We start from the raw sequence: 25,310 nt of genomic DNA on the forward strand, positions 1-25,310 counted from the left end.
TAAGATATAACACAATTAGGCCATTCAGCCCATTGAGTCTGCTCCACCATTTAATCGGTTGTTTTTGTTTCTCAACCCCATTTTCACTTTATCTCCATAACCATTAAACCATTATCCATAAATATCAATCTCTGCCTTAAATACACCCTGAGGAGCTGTGCCCTTGGTTTCTAGGTTCCAATAACATGAACATCCTCTCTACTTCCACTCATTGAGATACCCCCTCACTTTTCTGAATTCCATCGGGTATAGGCCCAAAGACTTCAAAAGCTGCTCATATGTTAAGCCTTTCATTCTTGTGAACCTCCTCTGGATCCTCTGAGCCAGCACATCTTTTCTTTGAATCAGGGCCCAAAAGAGCTCATAAAGTTCCAAATGTGATCTAATGCCTTATAAAGCCTCAGTAGTACATCCTTGCTTTTCTGTTCTAGTCCTCTTGATCTGAACACTAAAATTTTATTTGCCTTCTGTACTACCTACTCAGCTTGCAAGTTAACCTTAATCGAATCCTTACGAAGACTCTAAAGTCCTTACACATCTTCAATTTCGAACTGTTTCTCTCCCCATTTGGAAAACAGTCCACACCTTTATTCTTTCTAGCAAGATGCATTATACCACACTTGCCTACGCTATAGTGCACCTGCCACTTTGCCCAATCTTCCAACTTGTCTAAGTCCATCTGAGGCTTCTTGCCTCCAGAACACTACCTGTCCTTCCACCTCATCTTGGTAAATGAAAACTTGGACACAATGGCATCATTTCTTTCATCCAGGTTAGTAATGTTGATGGATCCTTTATCCCCTGATTCCATCTGCTTATTATCTCTCCTTTATCTAATTCAATTTACTGTACAGTATTACCTTCCAACCTGCCTCCACCTTCCTCTTTCTCCTTTTTTCCCTTATTACCCACAAGCCTCTTTCTAAGTTCACCTTTCTGACTCCATTCACTTACTATCATCCACCTCATCTCGTTCTATTTATCATTTATCAGCTTCTATCTCACCCCTTCTTCCTACATCTTTATTCTGACCATCTCAACACATTCACTCCTGATGTAGGATACTACATTGTCTATTAACTCTGTCTCCATGGAATCTGCTGAGTTCCTCCAGCAGCACATATATTTTTGCCTTATAATCTGTAATCTTCATAATCTGTATCAGTAATTTGGACGAGGTGGAGAGAAAAGGTAACTAAATTTGTGGGCTTTATCATATCAGAGGATCTGTACTGGGACCAGCAAGTAAGTGCCATTTCAATGAAGGCACAGCAGCTTGTCTATTTTCTTCTAAGTTTGCACAGATTCAGCAAGTCATCTAAAACTATGACAAACTTCTACAGATGCACAGTGGAGTATATCCTGACTAGTTGCATCATGGCCTGGTTTGGAAACACCAATGCCCAAAAATGTAAAAACCTACAAACAGTGGTGGATACAGCCCATTCCATACAGGAAAAGCCCTCCTCACTATTGAGCACAACTACAAAGGATGCCGCCACAAGAAAGAAGCAAGGACTCCTACCCATCTAGGCCACGCTCTCTTCTCACTGCTAGTATTGTTGCTACAAATAGTATGCAGTCTTCCAAATGCAAAATTTACTTACTACAGTCAGAGCTGCTTTGCTTTATACATCTCAGTTAAAATTTTCTCCTAATGTACAACAGACTTAAAATTAACAGACTTTTAAATAAATTACCTGGGCTTAGCCGCAGGAAGTTGCCGGCTTGGGCGTCTCATGGACTGATTAGGTGGAACCCGCATTGAGGACCGAGGAGAAGATCTGTGGAAGTTAGGATCATGTGCAGGCGGCTTCTTTGGAATCTTTTTCACCAGTCGACTCACCCATTTCTGTTGTTCCTCTGTTGAATTAGCTAATAACAGCAGGTCTTTTGCAGAGGAAACATCATAATTTACTGCAAAAGATACAGACAGGTTAATTATTTTCAATAATAATCAAACACAATTCTTGAATTTGCTGCAGTAAATTACAACTGAAAGAAAAAGGTTGGCTATGAGCCCTTGACAGAAGACAGAAATAATTTTAAACTTTTCTTCCACTTTTTTTAGGTAATTTCTAAGGACAGGACATGATCAGCACAGCTTTGTGGGCTGAAGGGCCTGTATTGTGCTGTAGAATTTCTATGTTTCTTAGTATTTGAAATAATCATTAAACTTGTAAATTCCAGCAAACTACTATTTTCAAAACTTTTTTTATGTGTAAATCTGAGAGACCAGCTATCATTCTCGTAAATTTATTCTAAATTCCACTAATGCCAAAGCGGCCTTACCAAGAGGCAATGCAGAACTGTTCACTCTGCTGCAAGTGTAAAATACTTCAGATTCAGATTATTGTCATTTAGAAAACACAAATGCAATGCAGTTAAAAATTGAGACAACATTCCTCCAGAATGATATCACAAAAGCACATGACAAAACAGACTACACCAGAAAATCCACATAACATTTGGCAATCCCCAATCCAGAGTCTGGAGAGACTGCTGCGTATTAATATCGCTCTACCATCTTAGCGCATTCCCTGGAAAGGAGCTCCAATCCCACCAGACAAAACAAGACCAAAAACTAAAGCTACAAGACCTGCACAAAACCAAATAGTTACAACATATAGTTACAACAGTGCAAACAATAGCATAATTGATAAAAAACAGACCATGGGCACAGTAAAAATAGTCCAAAGACGTTAAAGGACTACAAGTTCAAAAGAAACCACCACACAGTTTCCACAAGTCCTCAGGGTCCCTGATAGACTCGTCATCCCATGCAGGTGGCAGAAGGGAATACCCCCACTTCCACGGCGCCACCGGACTCAGCCTCGCGGGTGCAGCACACAATGAAAGCTCCATCAAACCCAGCCTCGCAGACACAGCACACATTGAAAACGACCTGATCGCAGCGGACTCCGAGTCTGTCGAACCTCCAAGCCTCCAACCATCCCCTCCAGCACAGATTCTCCAAGCACCATTCTCTGCCGAGCGCATTAAGACGCCCCCGCCAACGGCCATCGGCAACGTGACCCCGAGGACTGGGGGCCTGTCCTTCCCAGCAGAGACCCGCTCCGTGCTCCCATGTCCGTTTTTCATCTGATTATGATTGCGCACGGCACCCCGCTTCACAAATAACAGATGATCAGCTCCGGAGTGGCCGAGCCAAGCTGTGTCGCACTGCCATCTTGGATCATTACTTACTACAGGCTTGGAGTAAAGGTCACCATTCCATTCTTCTTGGTGTAAAGGTCACCCTTGGATTACTTTCTACACCTGTGCACCCAGGTATTTCTGAACCTCCACTACTTGCTTCTCACTAACTAGACAGAAGGAAGAAAGCCCTTAACTCTTGAGTGGAGTCATTGGGACGCCATCGTCAAACACAAACAAGAGAAAATCTACAGATGCAGGAAGTTCAAGCAACTCACGTAAAATGGTGGAGGAACTCAGCAGGCCAGGCAGCATCTATGGAAAAGAGTATACTTCAGCTGAGACCCTTCAGCAGGAACGCTCAGCTGGAAAAGTTGACTATACTCTTTTCCAGCTGAGCTTCCAGCTGAAGGGTCTCAGCTGAAACTATACTCTTTTCCATAGATGCTGCCTGGCCTGCTGAGTTCCTTCAGCATTTTACATGAGTTGCTTGAACTTCCTGCATCTGTAGATTTTCTCTTGTTTGTGTTTTGCATTTTAAAGTGGTTCTATACTCTACATTCTTCTGAGCATCTATTGTTTTAGCCACCATTTTACTGTGGGCAATCTCCCTCTCTCTCATCATAGTCGGGGGCTGGAGACCCAAATCCAGAGACACAAGTTGTCATTCTCCCTTCTGTAGTACATTAATATGAGTATTATTATTTCTATCAGATAAATGATCAAGTAGCTGCAACCTTTAAAATAAATCTAGGCCTTTAGTTACTCTTCAATCTAGTGGCACTTGTACTTTGTTCACTCTAAGATAATGATGCAGAAATCTACTCTGAAAATCATGCAAGAAATTCATCACTTTCCAGATGCTATGGCTTTTAAGTAATTACCTTTTAAGTACTGTGAGATGCACTTAAATTTCAGTCCCAATAACACTAATGCATTTCCACTTCCGAATGCATGCAATAGGAAATGTCAAACAATCACCAATATTCCGTTACAAGAGATTTGCAAGGGGTTGAAGCTTCTTTAGAAAAGCTTATTGAATGAGCCCTACATTTTGCTGCTCTATTTCCTCACTTTCAATTTTCATCAGTGTAATTTTAGATTGTTTTAAATAATACACAAAGATTACAGTAAATGCTCTTCTATACTTTAAATCAGAATTAAGGAGAATTTGTACTATTTTAACTAGATTTAAAAAGGATATACAGTACATCCTACAGAGTATGCTAACAATAAAAAAGGGAACAAAACAATCAGGAACAGCTTTAATTAAAATACAAATAAATTTTCAAGCAGCGTCTAATTGTCCACTTGGTATCAGCAATTTTTGATGAATTTTAAATAGTAAGCAAAATGACAGAACATCCTACTTTATGCTACATTTAACACAATGTAAAATGAAAACACATTTTGATACTGACCTTTACATGGTGCTATAAGGTCCTCTTTTTTATCCATGTGATCTTTGTGGCATTTGATATGGCAACGACGACACTCCAGAGCTGGTGGGGGTTTAAACATTTGCCACAGTGGTTTTGGGCAAGCCTCACAGTTGGTTGGGAAATGGTAGAGGGTTGGTATAAATTCATGTCCTTTGTGAGGAATGTAGCTTGACTTCTCTCCCAAGGCAGGAGGCTCCACAGGGAATTCTTGTTCCTTTCTACTTTCACCCTCATTAGCATACAGGATCTAGGAAGCACAAAAATAATATTTAATGCTAGTCAGATGTTAAAAATAATCATGATTAAAAATGCTTTAAGTTGAAGATAAAACAAGCATTCATTGTATTTCAAAGCCAGATGCAGAATTCCACTGACCTGAAATATTCTGGGAATCTCTTTGGCATCTGCTCTATATACATCACCCTGTGTAACTTGCCGAACATGGAACAATTTGCTGTGATAAAGAAAATCACGCAAAATTAAAGTAAAAGCACAAATCTCAGGTTCCGCTTGAACCAACTAATTACAATTTTAAAAACTAGCTATTTAAAAGGGAAAGTGGAAGTAACTCTTAATGCTATACCAGACAAAAGCTATATTTTATTAAAATTTCCTTAAATCTGGCACTGGTTTTGTTTCATACTGAATTTACACAGGAACAAAGCTTACGGAAAAGATGAGGTATGCTCACTCAACTCTTACCACTGTACCCAAGGAAAATTAAAGAATTACAAGTTTCAATTACATTGATACTTTATTCTAACAAGAACAGACAACAGGCTCTTCTACATGGTTAGAATTGAGTACAAAAACCACATGAAAATTAATAAAAATAATTGTTCATGGGAAATGTTACATCTTGGAAGCAGCTGCTCAGCCCATGTTTTGAGATTCTGTCCTAGCACAAAAATATATTTTTCTGAACAGTATCTACTTCTATTTTGGGAATTCATCTAAAATTGTTGTGAATTATATGTGTTCCAGGAAGCACAATTGTATTTGTATCTAAATTATTATTATATTTACATCTTCTATGCGGTGGTGAGCTGCTGGGTTAATTCTTCTCTGCAGTGGTGTGTCGCTGGGGCAATGGCATCAACACGGGTGAACACACTGGAGGCTGTGGTAGAACAATGGACCCTACAGAAAATCCTGGCAATTCTGGACATGCTTCACACCTGCTGCATGCCACATTGGCTGAACAGAGGAGCACTTTTAGTAACAGACTAAACTGCACGGCTCCAAAGGGCACTACATGAGGACATTCTTACACTTAGCCATTAGGCCCTATAATATGTCTACCTATAGCTGGGGAAGTGATGACTCCCTCCTGTTAAGATTGTTTGAGGTAACTTTCTACTTCTCTTCTAATATTTATATCTGTAATTTGTAATGCCACTGTGACACTGCAATTTCCTTTGGGATCAATAAAGTATCTAAATTTTAAGAGGTACAATAAAACTGTGATAATTTGGCATACTTGGGAATTGGGTAGTGATGGATTAGCACTATTCAATTTCTTATTAAAGATTTTATGCTGTAGTGAACCATGCAAGTTGGAAGGGAGTACCCAAACTTGGGCCCATGCACATTGGAAGGGAGTGTGGGAAACACCACTAGTGAGCAAAATAGAACCACCTGAGGCCCTCCGTTGTTCAGGGTCGATTAAGGATGTTGCGTTCTCATTGTCTACATAATACTGAAACCAGGGCAATACGATATGGAAAGCAAACTGTTGCCCATGTAGCAGGCTCTTCCTCTCCACACAGCTGATGAATCTAAAGGAATGGCAGAGACTGACATAGTTTGGCACCACCAGCGTCGCAGGAGTTGCCAGTCAGCACTGAAATCAATGCAGGGCTGCCTCAGGGACTACAGCTCCGTATTTAGTCCCAAAGCTTTCTCCTTGAGTGGATATAACCACAAAGAAGAGGAGGTTTGAGATCAGAGTTTTCCTTCTCCTAGATGAGCTGTCAACTATGGCTGATGAACCCCATCTGCCCAAAGTGGCTGGTTTTAAGGCACTGTAACCCATCTTTGCCCCTTTCCCTGTCAGTAAAAATGGTTTCGCCAGGCTTAGTTGATAAGTCACACATGAAAGTCAGGAGCTGAACTTGCTTTTCAGAGGCTGAGATGCCTGGTATTGGGAGCATTTGATAGGCAGTGGGTAAGTATCCCCACTACAACCGCCAGCAAAAACAACCTCAACCATCAAGAGTTCTGAATAACCAGAATGGATTATTGGGAGTTTTACTGTACTAGATAACCCAACTGTACTTTCAATGTTTAAAGTGTTTTCATGTTCATGGATTGGGAAACTAATGACAGACTTTCAGAGGCCACAAAGCAGCATAATAGCATATTATAAAGGGGTTTCATCCATTCCCTCTCTGCTTGAATAAATAGAAAAAGAGAAAACAATGAAGATAAGGGAACTAATGAAAAGGGGAGACAAAAACTATTCATTTATAGTACTAATTGGTAGCAAGACTCATTTTAAGTTTGAAGCAATTTAAATATAGATAGATAGATCGATAGATAGATACTTTATTCATCCCCATGGGGAAATTCAACTTTTTTCCAATGTCCCATACACTTGTTGTAGCAAAACTAATTACATACAATACTTAACTCAGTAAAAAAAAAATATGATATGCATCTAAATCACCATCTCAAAAAGCATTAATAATAGCTTTAAAAAGTTCTTAAGTCCTGGCGGTAGAATTGTAAAGCCTAATGGCATTGGGGAGTATTGACCTCTTCATCCTGTCTGAGGAGCATTGCATCGATAGTAACCTGTCGCTGAAACTGCTTCTCTGTCTCTGGATGGTGCTATGTAGAGGATGTTCAGAGTTATCCATAATTGACCGTAGCCTACTCAGCGCCCTTCGCTCAGCTACCGATGTTAAACTCTCTAGTACTTTGCCCACGACAGAGCCCGCCTTCCTTACCAGCTTATTAAGACGTGAGGCATCCCTCTTCTTAATGCTTCCTCCCCAACACGCCACCACAAAGAAGAGGGCGCTCTCCACAACTGACCTATAGAACATCTTCAGCATCTCACTACAGACATTGAATGACGCCAACCTTCTTAGGAAGTACATTCGACTCTGTGCCTTCCTGCACAAGGCATCTGTGTTGGCAGTCCAGTCTAGCTTCTCGTCTAACTGTACTCCCAGATACTTGTAGGTCTTAACCTGCTCCACACATTCTCCATTAATGATCACTGGCTCCATATGAGGCCTAGATCTCCTAAAGTCCACCACCATCTCCTTGGTCTTGGTGATATTGAGACGCAGGTAGTTTGAGTTGCACCATATCACAAAGTCCTGTATCAGTTTCCTATACTCCTCCTCCTGTCCATTCCTGACATGCCCCACTATGGCCGTGTCATCAGCGAACTTCTGCACATGGCAGGACTCTGAGTTATATTGGAAGTCTGATGTGTACAGGGTGAACAGGACCGGAGAGAGTACGGTTCCCTGCGGCGCCCCTGTGCTGCTGACCACCGTGTCAGACCTACAGTCTCCCAACCACACATACTGAGGTCTATCTGTCAAGTAGTCCACTATCCAATCCACCATGTGAGAGTCTACTCCCATCTCCGTTAGTTTGTGCCTTAAGATCTTGGGCTGGATGGTGTTAAAGGCACTAGAGAAGTCAAGGAATGTAATCCTCACATATTAAAGATTCATCAGAATAAAATGAGCTACTTACTCAATATCCAACACCATAGAAGGATTAGACAACTCTTTGTCTTGCTCACTGTCATAAAATAGGATCTTTTTACTGCTCACAACTACATACTGCAAAATAAAATCATATTTGCTTCAGAGAAAATATAGTCAAATGGTGAATAGAATATGAAGCGTGATTTTCTGTGAACAATTCTGTAAACAAACATGTAAACATCAGTGCTATTCATGAATCACCACATGGGCAAAATTCCAGACCACAACGCACAAAATTTGGTCATGCGATGAGATTTCCTCCCAACATCACAACTGAGTTTCCAAATTGATGACCGATCAGCTGGTTGATAAGTACATAAAGGTCAAGCATTTGGAACATACAGCACAATTAATAGTGTTCTAATTATGTTTCCCAGTATGGTGACAAAACGCTTGCAAGTAAATTGCCACAATTGGAGATGGTCTCAGTATTAACAACAAAATTATCCATGATGGTTTTGTACTTGAAGGTGAGAAGAGCGTTTTACTGTTTGTTGATAGATCAAAATATTATCTCTGCTTTTCTCTCATTCATGCAGTCTGGCCTACATACAATTTCATCATATTTTTTCTTTAACTTCAAAATAGTCTCTGAGAATATGTTTATTCTCCAGAACTATTCTAGAATAGTAAACAATTTGAAAACACATGATCCAGACGGATTTAGCTATGGATGCCAAACCAATTTTTAGGAAGGAATATTCAAATTCCATAACTCTAGAACATGTGGAAGCAAATACCCAGAGTAGATATCAACCCTAATTAAATAATTTGTCTGTCTTTAACAAAAAATACTTAGCCAAATTGACTCAAATTGTTCTTTAAAAAATAAACTTTAAACAAAATATTTGCATAAAAGTAATTGAACATAAGTTCTGTTTCTGCCTGCAAATCACCCGAAATTTGCAAATAAAATAAAATGTCCATTTATCAAAGCTATAAGCAGGTATATTATTCCCCTGCGCTGATAGCTACCTTTAAGTGCTCTATTAAAGATAGTCATTACTATCTGCACCACTGTATGCAAATTGCCACAAGTTCGAGATCTTAACTACCAACTTAATTACAAGTAATACATTTTAATCAGGCAAGGGACAGCTAGTCTGGTTAATAATAAAGAACTTCTTCATATACCTGTTTCCGCCACAGAAATTTTTTTGTGTTATTTCTCATGGGCAAGGAAAGCCAGCCTTCCAGTCTGGATTCTACAAAAAGCAATTAAAAACAATGACGATTAGGCTAAAGTTCTGGGTACCAAATGGGTGATATCAGTATCCCTTTCTTATGACACAGGAGGACATTAATCTTACTGAATTGATCCAGCTCATGAACACATGCAGCATTCCAATTCTCCCACACACATCTCTCTGCAACCTATGCTCTCTCATGTATCCCATCAACCCCAGCTCTTACCTTTCTCTTCCTTTCTCCTCATTAAAGTTATTATAGGAGACATTTAACACATCAGCATTTCTGTGCACGAGGGAGAAAGCTAGAGCTTCCCATGGTGAGTCTTACTTCAATGATGGACAAGTTGTTGGAGAAGATCCTCAGAGGAAGGATTTATTAGCATTTGGAGAGACTAGCTGATTAGGGATAGTCAGCATAGCTTTGTCAAGGGCAGGTCCTTCCTTAGAGCCCTGATTGAACTCTTTGAGGATGTAACAAAACACATTGATGAAGGCAGAGCAGTGGATTTAGTGTATATGGATTTCAGTAAGGCATTTGATAAGGTTCCCCATGCAAGGCTCAATCAGAAAGTAAGGAGGCATGGGATCCAAGGAGAACTTGCTTTGTGGATCCAGAATTGGCTTGCCCTCTGAAGGTGGTTGTAGATGTTTGATGTTTTGAATGGAGGTCGATGACCAGTGATATTCCGCAGGGATCTGTTTAGGGACCCCTCATCTTTGTGATTTTTATAAATGACTTGGATGAAATAGGGTGGGTTATTAAGTTTGGGGGTGTTGTGGATAGTCTGGAGGGTTGTCAGAGGTTACATCAGGACACTGATAGGATGCAGAATTGGGCTGAGAAGTGGCAGATGGAGTTCAACTCAGAGTGTGAGGTGGTTCATACTGGAAGGTCAAATATGAAGGCAGAATATAATATTAATGGTAAGACTTCTAGCAATGTGGAGGATCACAGAGATCTTGAATTCCATATCCATAGGACACTCAAAGCTATTGTGCAGGTTGACAGTGTTGTTAAGAAGGCATATGGTGTGTTGGCATTCATCAACCATGGGATTGAGTTCAGGATCCGTGAGGTAATGTTGCAGATATACAAGACCTCAGTTAGACCCCACTTGGAGTACTGTGTTCAATTCTGGTCACCTCACCGCAGGAAGGATGTGGATACTATTGAAAGAGTGCAGAGGAGATTTACAAGGATGTTGCATGGATTGGAGAGTATGCCTTTTGAAACTTGAGTGAACTTTGTGGACCGAAGGGCCTGTAATGTGTTGTAGATGTCTATGAAAACTAACCTCCCACCCCACCTCACCGGTCTAACTTATACATACTCTATTGACATACTATCAAGAGGATGTACCCACACTCCTGGAGCTGTAAGCTTCAGCAACTTCAACAATAAATTCTTATGTTCCAAATATCCATAAGACACCGTTTACTTTGAATTTGGAATACAATCTTGAAAATATCTGCCAGTGTGAAAAAAGCAATGGAGCAATTTTTGCCAAGCTTAAACTAAATAAAACTAAATAAATTTAAAGGAGAATTGCAGAACTATTTCCAATCACAACTTGAAACCTATGCAGGTTCTTCAGCCATAAATTATGGCGATTTAGAATAATATTCTTATGCACTTAATTAAGTGACCCAAAGAACCCAAAATCTGCTAATAGATAAAATTTGACATCCAAACTCAAATTGAAATTTGTGTAAATATCACAGCTCTTAAAATAAAAATCAGCTTTAATCTAGAATTTGCATATTAAGCCAGAACAAAAAGCCATGTGATCAACACTGGGGGTTAGGCTAATCAGCTAAGCCAACAATTTGGAAGTTAATAGGTTATATTTTAGCACTTTCACTAGCATTTTTAGCTAAACATATTCATAGAAATTTAGTTTCTACAGGTAGATCAATTCCAGTTAAGCAAGATAGGTTTTTTTAAAGATAAAATTGAATTTTTGCAGTGCATTTTAACGATCAATTTTCTTCTGTATCCTCATTTGTGCATCTCCTTCAAACAACATTCTTTGTTGTTATAAAGAACGCCAGGCATACTCTAATATCTGAGTTTTAATAAACACAAGCAGAAAGAGCTTTATCACATGCAGTACATCACCTGCAGAATCAGGTTCAAGCTCAGTTTCAGAATCAGGGTCAGACTGTACGTGTACAATGGGCTCTGTATCGTCGTCTGAGCCAGACTCAGAATCAAAACCATGAAGGTGAGAATAAGAGGGCTTAGTGTCAATGGTGACGGAAGTGGAAGAACGCTTGTAGCTAAAAGACATGGACTCCGTGGTGTGGGATTGAGTGATTCGAACTGAGAAAACCAAGGTGACAAGACAAGTAGAAAAGTGAAGATGTTTACTTTCCATTGTTTTAATTAGTGCAGACAAGGATAAAACATCAATTAAATTAAATTGAACAAAATTAGTCAAAAAGTAAAAGAATGAAATAAGTTAATTATATACAATATTTTGTCTTGCAAAACATTTTTAGATGGGTGGATGAAACTATTTTTTTCAAACTGCAATATAATAGTTTTAGAATTCTATACTAGCTGATGCAAGAGAGCAATACAATTCATTCTATTATCTATGAAGTATTCCATCTTTTCCTTCTTTATGACTTTAGTTTCCTTTTGTTGGTCTTGAAAAGCTTCCCAATCCTCTAACTTCTCACTGCTTTTTGCTCTATTATATCCCTGTTCTTTGGTTTTTATGATGGCTTTGACTTCTCGTCAGCAACGGTTGTGTCATCCTGCCTTTAGAATACTTTTTCCTATTTGGGATGTATATATCCTGTGCCTTCCAAATTGCTCCCAGAAATTCTAGCCATTGCTGCTCTGCTGCCATCCCTGCCAATGCTCTTTTCCAATCAATTTTGACCAGCTCCTCTCTCATACCTCTGTAATTCCCTTTACTCCACTGTAATACTGATACATCCGACTTTAGCTTCTCCTCAAATTGCAGGGCAAGTACTATCATATTATGATTACTTATCCCTAAGCTCTCTAATCAATTCTGGTTCATTACACATGCCATCTCCCGATCAGGAAGGGGATTCACTTTGATTAGAAGGGCAAATCATCCCACAGCATGTTGCACAAAACCTTTACTGTCTTTTCATAATCTACTAGAAAGTTTTACTGTATGGCATATCAAAACATCCATTCCCCAAAATATGAAGAGCTAATGGGGAGTATTTATTTTGCACCTTTAATGTACATCTGGCAGGTGGCTTGTCAACAAAATCTGATTGAGGACTAAAGGGATAAATAGGTTTAAGGAGTTTAAAAATCAAATGGTTCACTTTGATGGAGAGGTTTAGATTGGGAATTCCAGTTTTCACTTAAATATTGTAGACTTTTGTACCTGAATGAAACAGCTAAATTTCAATTTGAAATAAAAATTGTTTTAATGGCAGTTTAGTACCTATTTACTTAAACAATGAATTACTATGGTCATTCAGGTCAGAGTGAAGACATTTTACTGTATAATATGGCTTTTTGAGAGAGGACACACTTTTCTCTGCATATTCATGCTTGTGTGAACCAGATGAAAGACTTGCTGTTAATCCTGTGGGGAAGCTACAGTGCCCTCAAAATGTTGCCAAGTTTAGTTAGCAATTAGGAACTTGCATCGTAGATCAACTCAGTCCTATTAAGTGCTCCCACTCCTACATTAGTATTGAAAGTGTTATTATAGAAGATTGATGAGGCAGTAATTTGAAGTGACAGAGAAACTTAGGATCGGATTTTGAACACAGGAATAAGTACACCAGCTATAGAGAGTGGAATTATATCTCTATACATATTAGTTGACATCATGAAAGATTCTGTGGTGGTTTGACAAATGGGGGGGGGGGGGGAGGAGTGGTTATGTGGAAGAAACAAAAGCTATGGAAAATGTATTGCAAGCCAAAGCTGTGACAGCTCAAGATAGAGGAATTTCGTCTTAAGAGTTTAAAACCAGGAAATCTCTACCACAGAGAGTTGTGGATGAGCCAGTAAGTCTATTCAACTCCAAGACAGGCTTTTAAACAAGGAAATCAAACATCAGAAGGATGAGGCACGAAAAGCTAAAGTTCAGAGCACCCATAATTTGACTGAATGGCAGAGCAGCCTACTTCTACTTTGTTCATATGCTCTTATAAGAGATACAGCAAGGATAACAGTGAATGTAAGGGGATTGAGAGAATTCTGAATAAAGCTGAAGGTTAAAAATCAGAGAATGAAAATGTACTTAAAGGCTAAGGAAAACTGCAAAAGTACCACCACTAGAAAATTTTTGGTATTTGAATAGGCAGTGAGAAAAAAGGATTTTAAATGAGAGAATTCAAACAAACTCATATAAAAGATGAGAAAACACTAGGGATGTAAAGGAACTGATCACAGAATAAAAGTCAAACTGACACCTAGTCAACTAGGGAAATGGCGCTGGTGCAATCAGCTCGACTGATTTCCATCAAAACTATAATGTGAAGCATTTATCTATATTAAATTTAACAGCATTTGTTACATAAATTGTACAATTACAGTATCCTAGTCACAGACATTACACTGAACAAGTATAAATCAGTACATTAAATAACCACTAAAATATTAACTACATTTTAAAGTCTAATTACCCAAAGACATGTTTTTTTTTTAAATTAGGGAGTAAGCTATACATACCAGGAAATCCATCATCTGCTTCTGCGTCACCAGGACCACTACCAATACTAGTAGTATCTAGGCCCACATGTATTAGCTGTAGCTGTGAACGAAGCTGTTCAATATCACTGTCTTTGCTGTCTAATGCCATCTGCAGTTCAATACGCACCTGACTTTCTTCTGCAATTTGCTGTGGGAAGATTATTATATCAGTGAATTATGGTTATTTATACAAAATAACCCTTAAAAAACAGAACTCTAGTGCAAATAATTAAACTCATGCCTTATCTGTATTGCTTTTGTTTCCATATGAGCTTTACTTCATTTTTTTACTTTATTAAAAGCTGCTGTTTGATTTTGCTGTTATTCTTTTTAAACATTAAATGTTTTCTACATTCTAGTACCCAATCTCCAAACATCCTTTCTCATGACTTCAGTACTTTATCATTACTTTCACATGAACCAGAAACAATTTCTTTACAATTGCTTCCCACTACCTTCCCCTAGCAGAGCTTATAGGATTGCTCAACTGACCCTAACTCTACTAAAAAAACATCAATTCCACCTATTGTTTACTGCTGCACTCTTTGCTGAATCAACTAATTCTCTTTTCTCAAACCTCACCAATACATGCCACTTTCAAGTCACTTTATTTTGTTTATATTTTAACATTCATTTGATAGACCAGGGATCTCATCACATACTCTTCATGGGAAACGGATGTCAGAAGAAACAACATACACCTGAAGATTCTTCATCTGACCTGTTTAATAATGCTTATTTCTTCTTCAGAAAGTGACAGGTTCCTATATTGTAACAAGATATCCACACCAAAATTCTGCCTTTTATCAACACACCTACATGTCTTCAAATAATAACATGTTGAAAAATTTCATTTTTAAGTAAACTTTAATTTGTACATATTTTGCTTCAGTTAGCATCTGCTTTTCAAAGCTTTTATATTATGTGTAAAATGTGTTTCAAAGTTTCTTCCCAAGCTATTACTTTACAAAGTAACTGTCTGCACATCAGAATATAAAATTTTACTGTGCTGTCCTCGGCCACTTATCTGCTTTTGAGAACATTTGCAGAATGAATCCCCTGAAAATGAGAGGCATGTGTACTGGAACATCTTTACAAACCATTGTAACGGAACAAAGAGCAGAAGAAATTGAAGCACGGCTACATAATAAAATTGACAGAGTCTGCACATATCACAACTGGGATCTTAATGAATAAAAATTTCTATCTTTGCCTGCAGAGCAAACTTCATGCATCATCTTACCGCTTGCATTTCATTGAGCTCTTTCTGGTATTTGATCATCATTTGTGTTAATTTTTCCCGCTCTGACCTTAGCTCCAATTGCAGTTTTCGATTTTCTTTTTCTTTTTTACGAACATCAGTGTCAGTTCCACGCTTCCCATGGTCCCTCTTCATATCCTTACGATTCATAATTTCAGCTAATTTATTGACAGCCTGAAAGATAAAAACTATTTTCTTGAGAATTTGCATTTGAGAATGTAATTCCTTCAGCAAAGAACAATTTACCCACTGAGAAGTCCCAAAGTATGTCTGCAAAAAAAATCTTTCACTGAAAGATCATAGTTACTGAATAAATTTGTACATATTTCATCAACAGTGTAATATGCAACATTCAACTTCACAAAACTAAGCACATTTGACTCTAGTATTCTTTGAGACTAGAATATATAGGAATAAAATTATTATATTTGGCCCATCAGGTCTGCTCTGCGAATCATGGCTGATTTATTTCTCCTCTCAATCCAATTTCTCCCGTCTCTTCTATATAACCTTTGGCACCCTTACTAATTAAAAAGCTATCAACCTTTGCTTTAAATAAACCCAATAGCTTGATCTCCACAGCCAATCCTGGCAATGAATTCCAGATTCACCACCCTCTTGCTAAAGGAATTGCTTCTCCTTTCTGTTGTAAAGGGGCTTCCTTCTATTCTGAGGCTGTGCCCTCTGCTTGTAGACTCTTCCACTACTGGAAACATCCTTTCCATGAGGCTTTTCAGTATTAAGTTTCAATGGGATCCCTCCACCCACCCTCATTCTTGTAAATGACAGTGAGTACAGGCCCAGAGCCATGAAATGCTCCTCATACATTAATACTTACATTCTTGTAAACTTCCTCTGGACTCTCACCAATGGCAGTGTATCTTTTATTTGATATGTGGCCCTAAACTGCTTACAAAACTCCAAATGTGGTCTCACAATGCCTTATAAAACTTGCTTCAGAAAAGTTTCAATTATACCAGTGCCTAAGAAGAATGTGGCAATCTGCCTCAATGACCATCATCCAGTAACACTTCGAACCACTGAGATATGAGAGGTTAGTGATGAAACTTCTCAACTCCTGTCTGAGAAGTGACTTAGATCTGCTTTAATTTGTCTATCAGCACAACAGATGCTATTTCATTGGTTCTTCATTCAATCCTGGAACATGTGGACAGCAAAATGCATATATCAGATGCATACATCAGGATGCTCTTGGCTACAGCTCGACATTCAATACCATCATCCCTTGAAAACTAATTAAAAAGCTTCAATACCTTGACCTCAATACCTCTTTGTGCAATTGGACCCTTGATTTCCTCACTTGCAGACCCCAGTCTGGATTGGCAATAATATCTTCACAATCTCCATCAGCACAGGTGCACTATAAGGTTGTGTGCACACACACACACCCCACCACCACTCTACTCACTTTATACTTACGACTGTGAGGTTAAGCACAGTTCTAATGCCATATCTAAGTATACTGATGACACCCATTGTTATTGGTTAAATCAAAGGTGGAGACAAATGAGCATATAGGAGGGAGATTGAACAGCATACAGGAGAGGCTTAGTGATGCCAGAAGAACCTCTCACTCAATGTCAGTAAGACCAAGGAGCTGATTATTGACTTCACAAGGAGGAAACTGGGAGGTCCATGAGCCAGACCTCTTTGGGGGAAATCAAAGGTGGAGAGGGTCAGCAACTTTAATTCCTTGATGTGATCATTTCAGAGGATCTGTCTTTGGCACAGCACATAAATGCAGATACACAGAAATCACAACAGGGACTCTACTTCATTAGAAGTTTGTGAAGATTTGACATGATATCTAAGATCTGACAAATTTCTATAAATGCTCTCTTTTCGAAACTGAATCAGGAAGGTGGTATAAGAGCCTCAGGACCCACAGCACCAGGTTCAGAAACAACTACCCTTCAGTCATCAGGCCCTTGAACCAGTGGATATAACTTTACTAACCCCACCACTGAACTGTTCCCACAACTTTTGGACTCACTTTTGAAAGATTCTTTGTCTCAGGCTCTTGACATTATTTTTTTTAAAACAAGTTTTTCTCATCTCAAGCTGGTATAACTGGAGGTGCAGGCGTAGCCAAGCATGCTCATTTCTCAATTGCAAGGAACTTTCAGAGTATTTTAGTAGTGTTTAGTATTGTGGTTTTCTGGCGATTTACATAAATATTGTTGTGTAGCCCTAAATGTTTAATGCTATTGTGTAGTGCATTTGGAATGATAACAGTTGTAGATATTACTAATGGGACAATGTATACCCTGCTTATGTTCTAAAGTCTTTCAATTTCCTCTCTTAATTCAGCATATTTCTGGTTCTTCACTTGTTAATTTCTGTAAGTTTATGTGTTTGGAATGGCTATATCTATTTAGTGAGTTGTTCTTGCTTGTTATCCTGTATTAATATATCTGGATGGTTATTATGGAGTGTCTGATCTATAATAACAGATCAGTCATAAAAACAATTGTGGGATTCTGACTCTAAAACTGGATCTCGCTTGTATTTATAGTAAGGTATGATTTCTTCTAGATGTTTGTATTCTAAAGCAAGGTTTTGATGAATGATGTTTGCCACTTAATTGTGCCTGTGTAAGTAATCAGATCGAGCTAAACTGATGTGGATCCTGAAATGTATTGGATTGTATTCGGTTTTTTTTCTACGTTTATCATCTTGAATTTGTTGGTCTTTTATTATGTATTTATGATATTTTTTATGATATATTCTTTCATTGGTTAACTTTTTCTTCAATAGTGATAATGTCTTCATTTTTCTGGGTTGTACTCTCATTTAAGTTTAGTGGTGTATACTCCTCATCAGAATTGCATATGTTCGCATGGAGTACTGAATCCTGTTATCGTTGATGAAAATATATGCTTAGAAGTTTTATCTAACTGTTGTGTAGATTTTTAATGTAAGATTATCCCTCTTCCCCCTTCTGTCCTAGGTAGCTTTAATTTAAGTGCATTCAAGAATACATAATCTTTTCTGAAATTTGTCATGTCAGTTCTTATTTTTCTTTGTAAATTTTCCAAATTGGTTTTGGAGCACTATGCCAAAGAATACATAAAAATAGGTTTGGCCCTTCTGTTGCATGCGGTCTTTCATTCATTTTATTATGTTTGTTGGATTTGCTCTGTCTGCTCACAAGAAAATGAATCTCAAGGCTGTATATGGTGACATACATGCATACTGATAATACATTTACTTTGAGCATTACATCCTTGCTTTTATATTCTAGTACTCTCGAAATGAATGCTTGAAGAATTTATCCAGTAAAAAGACTGGCAAAGGAATACTGGAACACAAGGGAAGGTTGATGTGCCTGGATAGAATAGATGTATCTGTTACTAGTCCTGATGAAGAGTCTTGGCCTGAAGCATTGACTAAACTCTTTTCCATAGATGCTGCCTGGCCTGCTGAGTTCCTCCAGCATTTTATGTGTGTTGCTTAGCTTCCCAGCATCTGCAGATTTTCCCTTAATTGACTGTTGAGGTAGAATCCAGTTTGCAGGATGAGTGCAATGACATTGTCAGTGAGTATATTTTAGAAGACCCTGTTGTAGATAATTTTATTAATAATGATGTTAATAACTCTAGTGGGGATAGGACATCTAGCTCTCAGCTTGCTTTTGTATTCCAGTGCTTGTGAAATGAATGCTACCGATTCAACCTGCAAGTTAACCTTTCCAGGGAATCCTTCTATCAAAGTGCATGATTATACACTTCCCAATACTGTATTCCATCTGCCACTTCTTTGCCAATTCTTCTAATCTGTGTCCAAAGCATTTTACAGATCATAAGACCGTAAGATATGGGAGCAGAAGTAGGCCATTCAGCCCATCGAGTATGCTCCGTCATTCAATCATGGGTTGATCCAATTCTTCCAGTCATTCCCACTCCCCTGCCTTCTCCCCATACCCTTTGATGCCTGGATAATCAAAAACCTATCTATTGCTGCTTTAAATACATCCAATGACTTGGCCTCCACAGCTGCTTGTGGCAACAAATTCCACAGATTTACCACCCTTTGACTAAAGTAATTTCCCCACATCTCTGTTCTAAATGGACGTTCTTCAGTCCTGAAGTCATGCTCTCTTGTCCTAGACTCCCCTACCATGGGAAATAACTTTGCCACATCTAATCTGTTCAGGCCTTTTAATGTTCGAAATGTTTCTAGGAGATCCCCCATCATTCTCCTGATCTCCAGGGAATAAGGCCCAAGAGCTGCCAGATGTTCCTCATATGGTAACTCTTTCGTTCCTAGAATTATTCTCATGAATCTTCTCTGAACCCTCTCCTATCAGTGTACCTTTTCTAAAATAAGGAGCCCAAAACGGCACACAATACTCCAAGTGTGGTCTCATGAGTGCCTTATAGAGCCTCAACATTACATCCCTGTTCTTATATTCTATACTTCTAGAAATAATACCAACATTGCATTTGCCTTCTTCACCACTGACTCAACCTGGAGGTTAACCTTTAGGGTATCCTGCACAAGGACTCCCAAGTCCCTTTGCATCTTTGCATTTTGAATTCTCTCTCCATCTAAATAATAGTCTGTCCGTTTATTTCTTCCACCAAAGTGCATGACCGTACACTTTCCAACATTGTAAGACACCCTGCTTCTCAGCATTACCTGTCCACTCACTGCTTGTATCATCTACAAACTTGACAACAAAAGCCATGAATTCCATCATCCAATTTATTGACACATAATATGAAAAGCAGCAGACCAACAAACTCCTGTGGAACACTACCAACTACCAGCAGCCAACAGAAAAGACTCTTTTTGTTCATACAATCTGCCTTCCGCCACTCAGCCAATCTTCCGTGCATGCTGGTATCTTTCCATGGGTTCTTATCTTGTTTAGCAGCTGCATGTGTGGCACCTTGTCAGAGGTCTTCCAAAATTCAATTTCCATTAATTCTTCTCTGTCTATCCTGCCTGTTACTTCCTCAAAGGATTCCAACAAATTTGTCAGGCATGTTTTCCCCTCAAGCCCACTCTATCATGTGTCTCCATGTCTTTTGCCTCCATTCCTTCTTAAAATGTGCAGTGACATTGCAATTTCCAATCTTCCAGAAACATTCCAAAATCTGGTGACTCTTGAAAGATCATTACTAATGCTTCTACAATCTTTTCAGCTATATCTTTCAGAACCATGGAGTGAAGTCATTCTGGTCCAGGTGACTTCTACACCTTCAGACCTTTCAGCTGCCAATGGTACTGCTTAGTAATAGCAACCATACTGATTCTTCCCCCGACACTCTTGAATTTCTGACATGTGACATGAAATACTCATTCAGTTCACCTAGCATTTCTTTGCTCCACATTACTACTCCTCCTCCAGTATCATTTTCCAGTGGTCCAAAGTCCACTTTCACTCTTCATATACCTGAAAAAAAATCTTTTGGTATCCTCTTCTGTATTATTGGCTAGCTTACCCTTTCTTTACCTTTTCTTTAATGCAGTTTTAGTTGCCTTCTGTTGGTTTTGAAAAGCTCCCAAGTCCTCTAGCTTCCCACTAATTTTGCAATATTGCATAAGCTGTCTTTTGCTTATATACTGTCTTTGACTTCCCTTGTCAGCCATCGTTGCCTCATCCTCCTTTAGAATGCTGCTTCTTCTTTGTTGTGAACTGATCCTCTGAGCTACTCCAGCCAGTGCTGCTCTACTATCATTCCTGCCAGTGTCCTTTTGAATCAACTTTGGCCAGCTTTCCTTATACCTCTATAGCTCTGTTTACTCCATTATAATACCAATACATCCGATTTTTGCTTCTCCTCTCAAATTGTAGGGTGAGTTCTATGATATTTATTTATTTATTTATTTATTGAGATGCAGCACGGAATAGGCCCTTCAGGCCATGCCGCTGTGCAACCCCCTGAATTTAATCTCAGGACAATTTACAATGACCAATTAAACTACTAACTGGTATGTTTTTGGAATGTGGGAGGAAACCGGAACACCTACAAGAAACCCATGCAGTCATAGAAAGAATGTACAAAATCCTTACAGGCAGCGGCAGGAATTGAACCCTGGGTCACTGGTACTGTAAAGAGCTGTGCTAACCACCACGCTACTATGCACCCCAATTATTATGATCACTACCTCCTAAGGGTTCCTTTATTTTAAGCTCCCCAAGTCAATCCTGGTACATTACACAACATCTAATCCAGAATTGTCTTTTTTCCACCAGTGGGCTTGACCACAAGCTGCTCTAAAAAGTATTCTATAAATGCTTTCCCTTGGAATCAAGCACCAATCTGATTTTCCCAATCTATCTGCATATCAATAACCCCACGACCATTGTAACATTGCCCTTTTTACATGTCATTTTTATCCCTTGCAGTAACTTATATCCCATATCCTGGCTACTGTTTGGAAGCTTGGATATAACTCCCATCAGGGTCTCTTTACCCTTGCAGTTTTTCAAATCCACCCACAAGGATTCTACATCTTCTGATCCTTTATCACTTCTAAGGATTTGATTTCATTTTTTTAACCAACAAAGCCACCAGAAGATATCTGCTCCCCTGCCTGTCTTTTCAATACGATGTGTATCCTTGAATGTTAAGATTTGAGCTGTGATCTTCTTTCAACCTCAACTCTGTGTACGTCATATCTGCCAATTTCTAACAATTTCAACTACAAGATCATATACCTTGTTTCATATACTTGTGTATTCAAATATAACACCTTCAGCCCTGTGTTTAGCATCCTTTAAAAGTGGAATGTCCATACGAGGCAGTGCTGCAACCAGTCAGGATGCTCTCCACTGTACATCTGCAAAAATCTATAGTCTCTGGCGACACACTGGATCTCCTTAAACTCCTAAAGTAGTAATAACAGCTGACAAGCATTCTTTGTGAGAGCATCAATGTGCTCGGATTTTATTTTACAACTCCTGTAACATAGCTCAATAGAATCTGACATTCATTTATTCACCCAGGTAACTGCACACAGGGATAGGCAAGGCAAGAAATCATTTGAAGACTGAAACCTTGAAGAAATGAAATCAAATCCTTAGAAATGGTTTCCATTGATCAGAAGATGCTTTCAACTATATAGGAATGGAGAAGGGTTCCAAGATCAGGATGTTTAATAAATCAGGGCAAAGTGAGGAAAGCAAAGGCGCAGTGCAGCAAAGGGGAAACTAACAAGTGTAACAAGCTGAGGCAGAAAATGTAAACAAAATTATGTAGTACAAAGCAAACCCACTTAGTAAAAACTATATATAATCATAACTAACAGGCAAAATACTCTGGGGGTAATTGTCTACACACCCAAAGTGTGACCTCTTGAGAGGGTAGAGCATAACTGGGGAAATATCAGGAGTACATTTGAATGAAACCGCAATTGTAATGGGAGATTTTAATCCACATATTAATAGGATGAACCAAACTGGCAAAGATATCATACAAGAAAAATTTGTGGAATGCATCCAGGATCACTTCTTAGAGCATTATGTTGTAGAATCTAGCTGGGAACAGGCTATTTTAGATTTAGTCATGGGTAATTAGGAAGGATTAGCAAAAGTCTTGTGATTAAGAATCGAATAAGAAATGGTAATTAAAATATGACAGAGTTCCAGATTAAGAGTGAACATCCAAAATTACTGATTTCAATTTTAATAATTATATTATTATGTTGGTAGTCTACCCTTACTTCCTTGTGTTCACCTAATAAAAACTGCATTGCCCTTCAGTTTTCAGAATGCTCTATCTATTGAGTCTGTCCAACACAGAAGCAGCATTGTGGAAAGAAAACAAATTAGGCATCTCTTTCTCCCCAATATGTAATCTTATTTGCAGAATATTAGGTTGCCTATCTTAGAGGGATTAGTGGTAATTTTTTCACCCAGAGAGTGGCTGTAACCTAGGACACAATGTCCAGAAGGTGAAGACAACAGGTACTCTCACAAAGCCTGGAAAGTATCTGAATGAGTATTTCAATTATAAGGGCACAGGAGGTCTCACATTCAGATCCAACATCGATAGCAATTTGAAGGTCAGCACAGGCATGATGGACTAAAGTATTTCTGTGCTATGCGATTCTGGCTCCAAGCCCATTGACTGACAACAGTTCCTATCACTTTCTTTGGTAAACATGTAATTGTGCGTTCACATTCATTTCAATTACAACAATCTCAATGTCTCGTCTCAATGTCTCGTCTCAATGTGCAGATTCACCAAGTGGTAGGAATACCTGAATAAGTAATAGAAAGAAGAAAATGCAAGTGTAGAACTACCAGTAATCATTGCTGAACCAGCTGCCACTGTTGCTTGAAAAATGGGTAGAATTAACCAAGTAAACTAGAAGTTGGAACATTGTTTGATTGCCAGAATCAGAATCAGATTTATTATCACCAGCATGTGTTTGTTAACTTAGCAGCAGCAATACATAATATAGGAAAAAACACACAAAATAAATAAATAAATAAATAAATTACAGTATACATATATTGAATAGATTAAAATAGTGCAAAAAACAGAAATAATATATATTAAAAAAGTGAGGTAGTGTCCAAGGTTTCAATGTCCTTTAGGAACCTGATGGCAGAGGGGAAGAAGCTGTTCCTGAATCGCTGTGTCTGTCTGTCTTCAGGCTTCTGTACCTCCTACCTGATGTTAACAGTGAGAAGAGGACAAGCCCTGGGTGCTGGATGTCCTTAATAATGGATGCTGCCTTTCTGAGACACCTCTCCTTGAAGATATCCTGGGTACTTTGTAGGCTAGTACACAAGATGGAGCTGACTAAATTTACGACCCTCTGCAGCTTCTTTTGGTCCTGTGCAGTAACCACACCTCCACCCCCCCATGCCAGACAGTGTGATGCAACCTGTCGAAATGCTCTCCAAGTTACATCTATAGAAGTTTAATACTATGAGCTTAATACTATGAAAAGTCTTCTTTCTGATTGGTCTTCACAATAAACAAGTTTTACCATAGTTCTATTATTTATATAATACTAAAACTCTCATGCTCTGTGTTTATCACCTCCAATTAGTGCAAACGGTGCATTACAGTGGCACTATTTTTGGCTAAATCGACTTAAAATGTGCTAACTTACACAATGCAGGCAAAATTCAGGGTTACATATTTGTATAAAATTGTTCATTCACCAAAATCAACTGTCCCGTTTTGACCCGAGAGCCAATCCACCATCATGGAAATCAGGACGCAACACCAAGACGCATGCGCATGGCCAGCCTCAGCAGCGCCTCACGATGCTCAGAGCCGATTCCACCTTTGAGTGATCGGGCAATTTTTGCAGTGAATAGAGAAGACAAAAATCACACAGTATTTGACAGGCAGCTATATCGGGCCCTCTGAAGCTGTTAGATCAATACTTGGATTTCCAATTCACGAGAGGGAACCAGCCGTTGTTCGCCTTCAAGTGCACCTTCCCTAACAGCATCAAGTATTTTTTCGAGATAATGCTACTGTGCAACTGAATAATGGTATGGCAAGAACCACTTTAACGGAATTCATGGATCTTTGCACTCGCGATCCATTTGCAAGAACCCTGTACTATGTGGATATTCCCAGATTCTACACTTGGACCAATAAGAGATGGGAAAGGAGAATGGGGAAAAGAATGGAGGAGTACTCTGGGATTTTTGAAGCAAATGTTCTGGGTTGAGTTTATATCATTTCTCCACGAAGTGGTGACCTCTACTATTTGAGACTTCTTCATCACATAAAGGGACAAGTATCTTTCGAATCATTGAAAACACATGATGGAGATATCCTTCCATCATTCAAAGACGTCTACAGAGAAAGAGGATTGTTGCAAGCTGAC

The 25,310-nt window shown here is 38.8% G+C and overlaps 1 protein-coding gene across 4 annotated transcripts in view; it reads right to left on the bottom strand.

The window, feature by feature from the left end:
* LOC140733505 (rho-associated protein kinase 2-like) overlaps positions 1–25,310 on the bottom strand; it is a 227,023-nt gene that overhangs the window by 6,439 nt on the left and 195,274 nt on the right. For 3 of the 4 annotated variants that reach the window (XM_073056925.1, XM_073056922.1, XM_073056923.1), the window contains exons 25-32: positions 15,462–15,653; positions 14,198–14,366; positions 11,639–11,842; positions 9,464–9,534; positions 8,316–8,404; positions 4,974–5,052; positions 4,578–4,845; positions 1,701–1,917 (exon numbers count right to left, since the gene is read on the bottom strand). In XM_073056925.1, coding sequence (XP_072913026.1) covers positions 1,701–1,917; positions 4,578–4,845; positions 4,974–5,052; positions 8,316–8,404; positions 9,464–9,534; positions 11,639–11,842; positions 14,198–14,366; positions 15,462–15,653 — 1,289 coding nt within the window. The remainder of the gene's footprint in view (positions 1–1,700; positions 1,918–4,577; positions 4,846–4,973; positions 5,053–8,315; positions 8,405–9,463; positions 9,535–11,638; positions 11,843–14,197; positions 14,367–15,461; positions 15,654–25,310) is intronic. The other variant, XM_073056926.1, reaches the window with a different exon arrangement.

This window comes from Hemitrygon akajei, chromosome 9, assembly GCF_048418815.1.
Source record: "Hemitrygon akajei chromosome 9, sHemAka1.3, whole genome shotgun sequence".
NCBI classification, from domain to species: Eukaryota; Metazoa; Chordata; class Chondrichthyes; order Myliobatiformes; family Dasyatidae; genus Hemitrygon; species Hemitrygon akajei.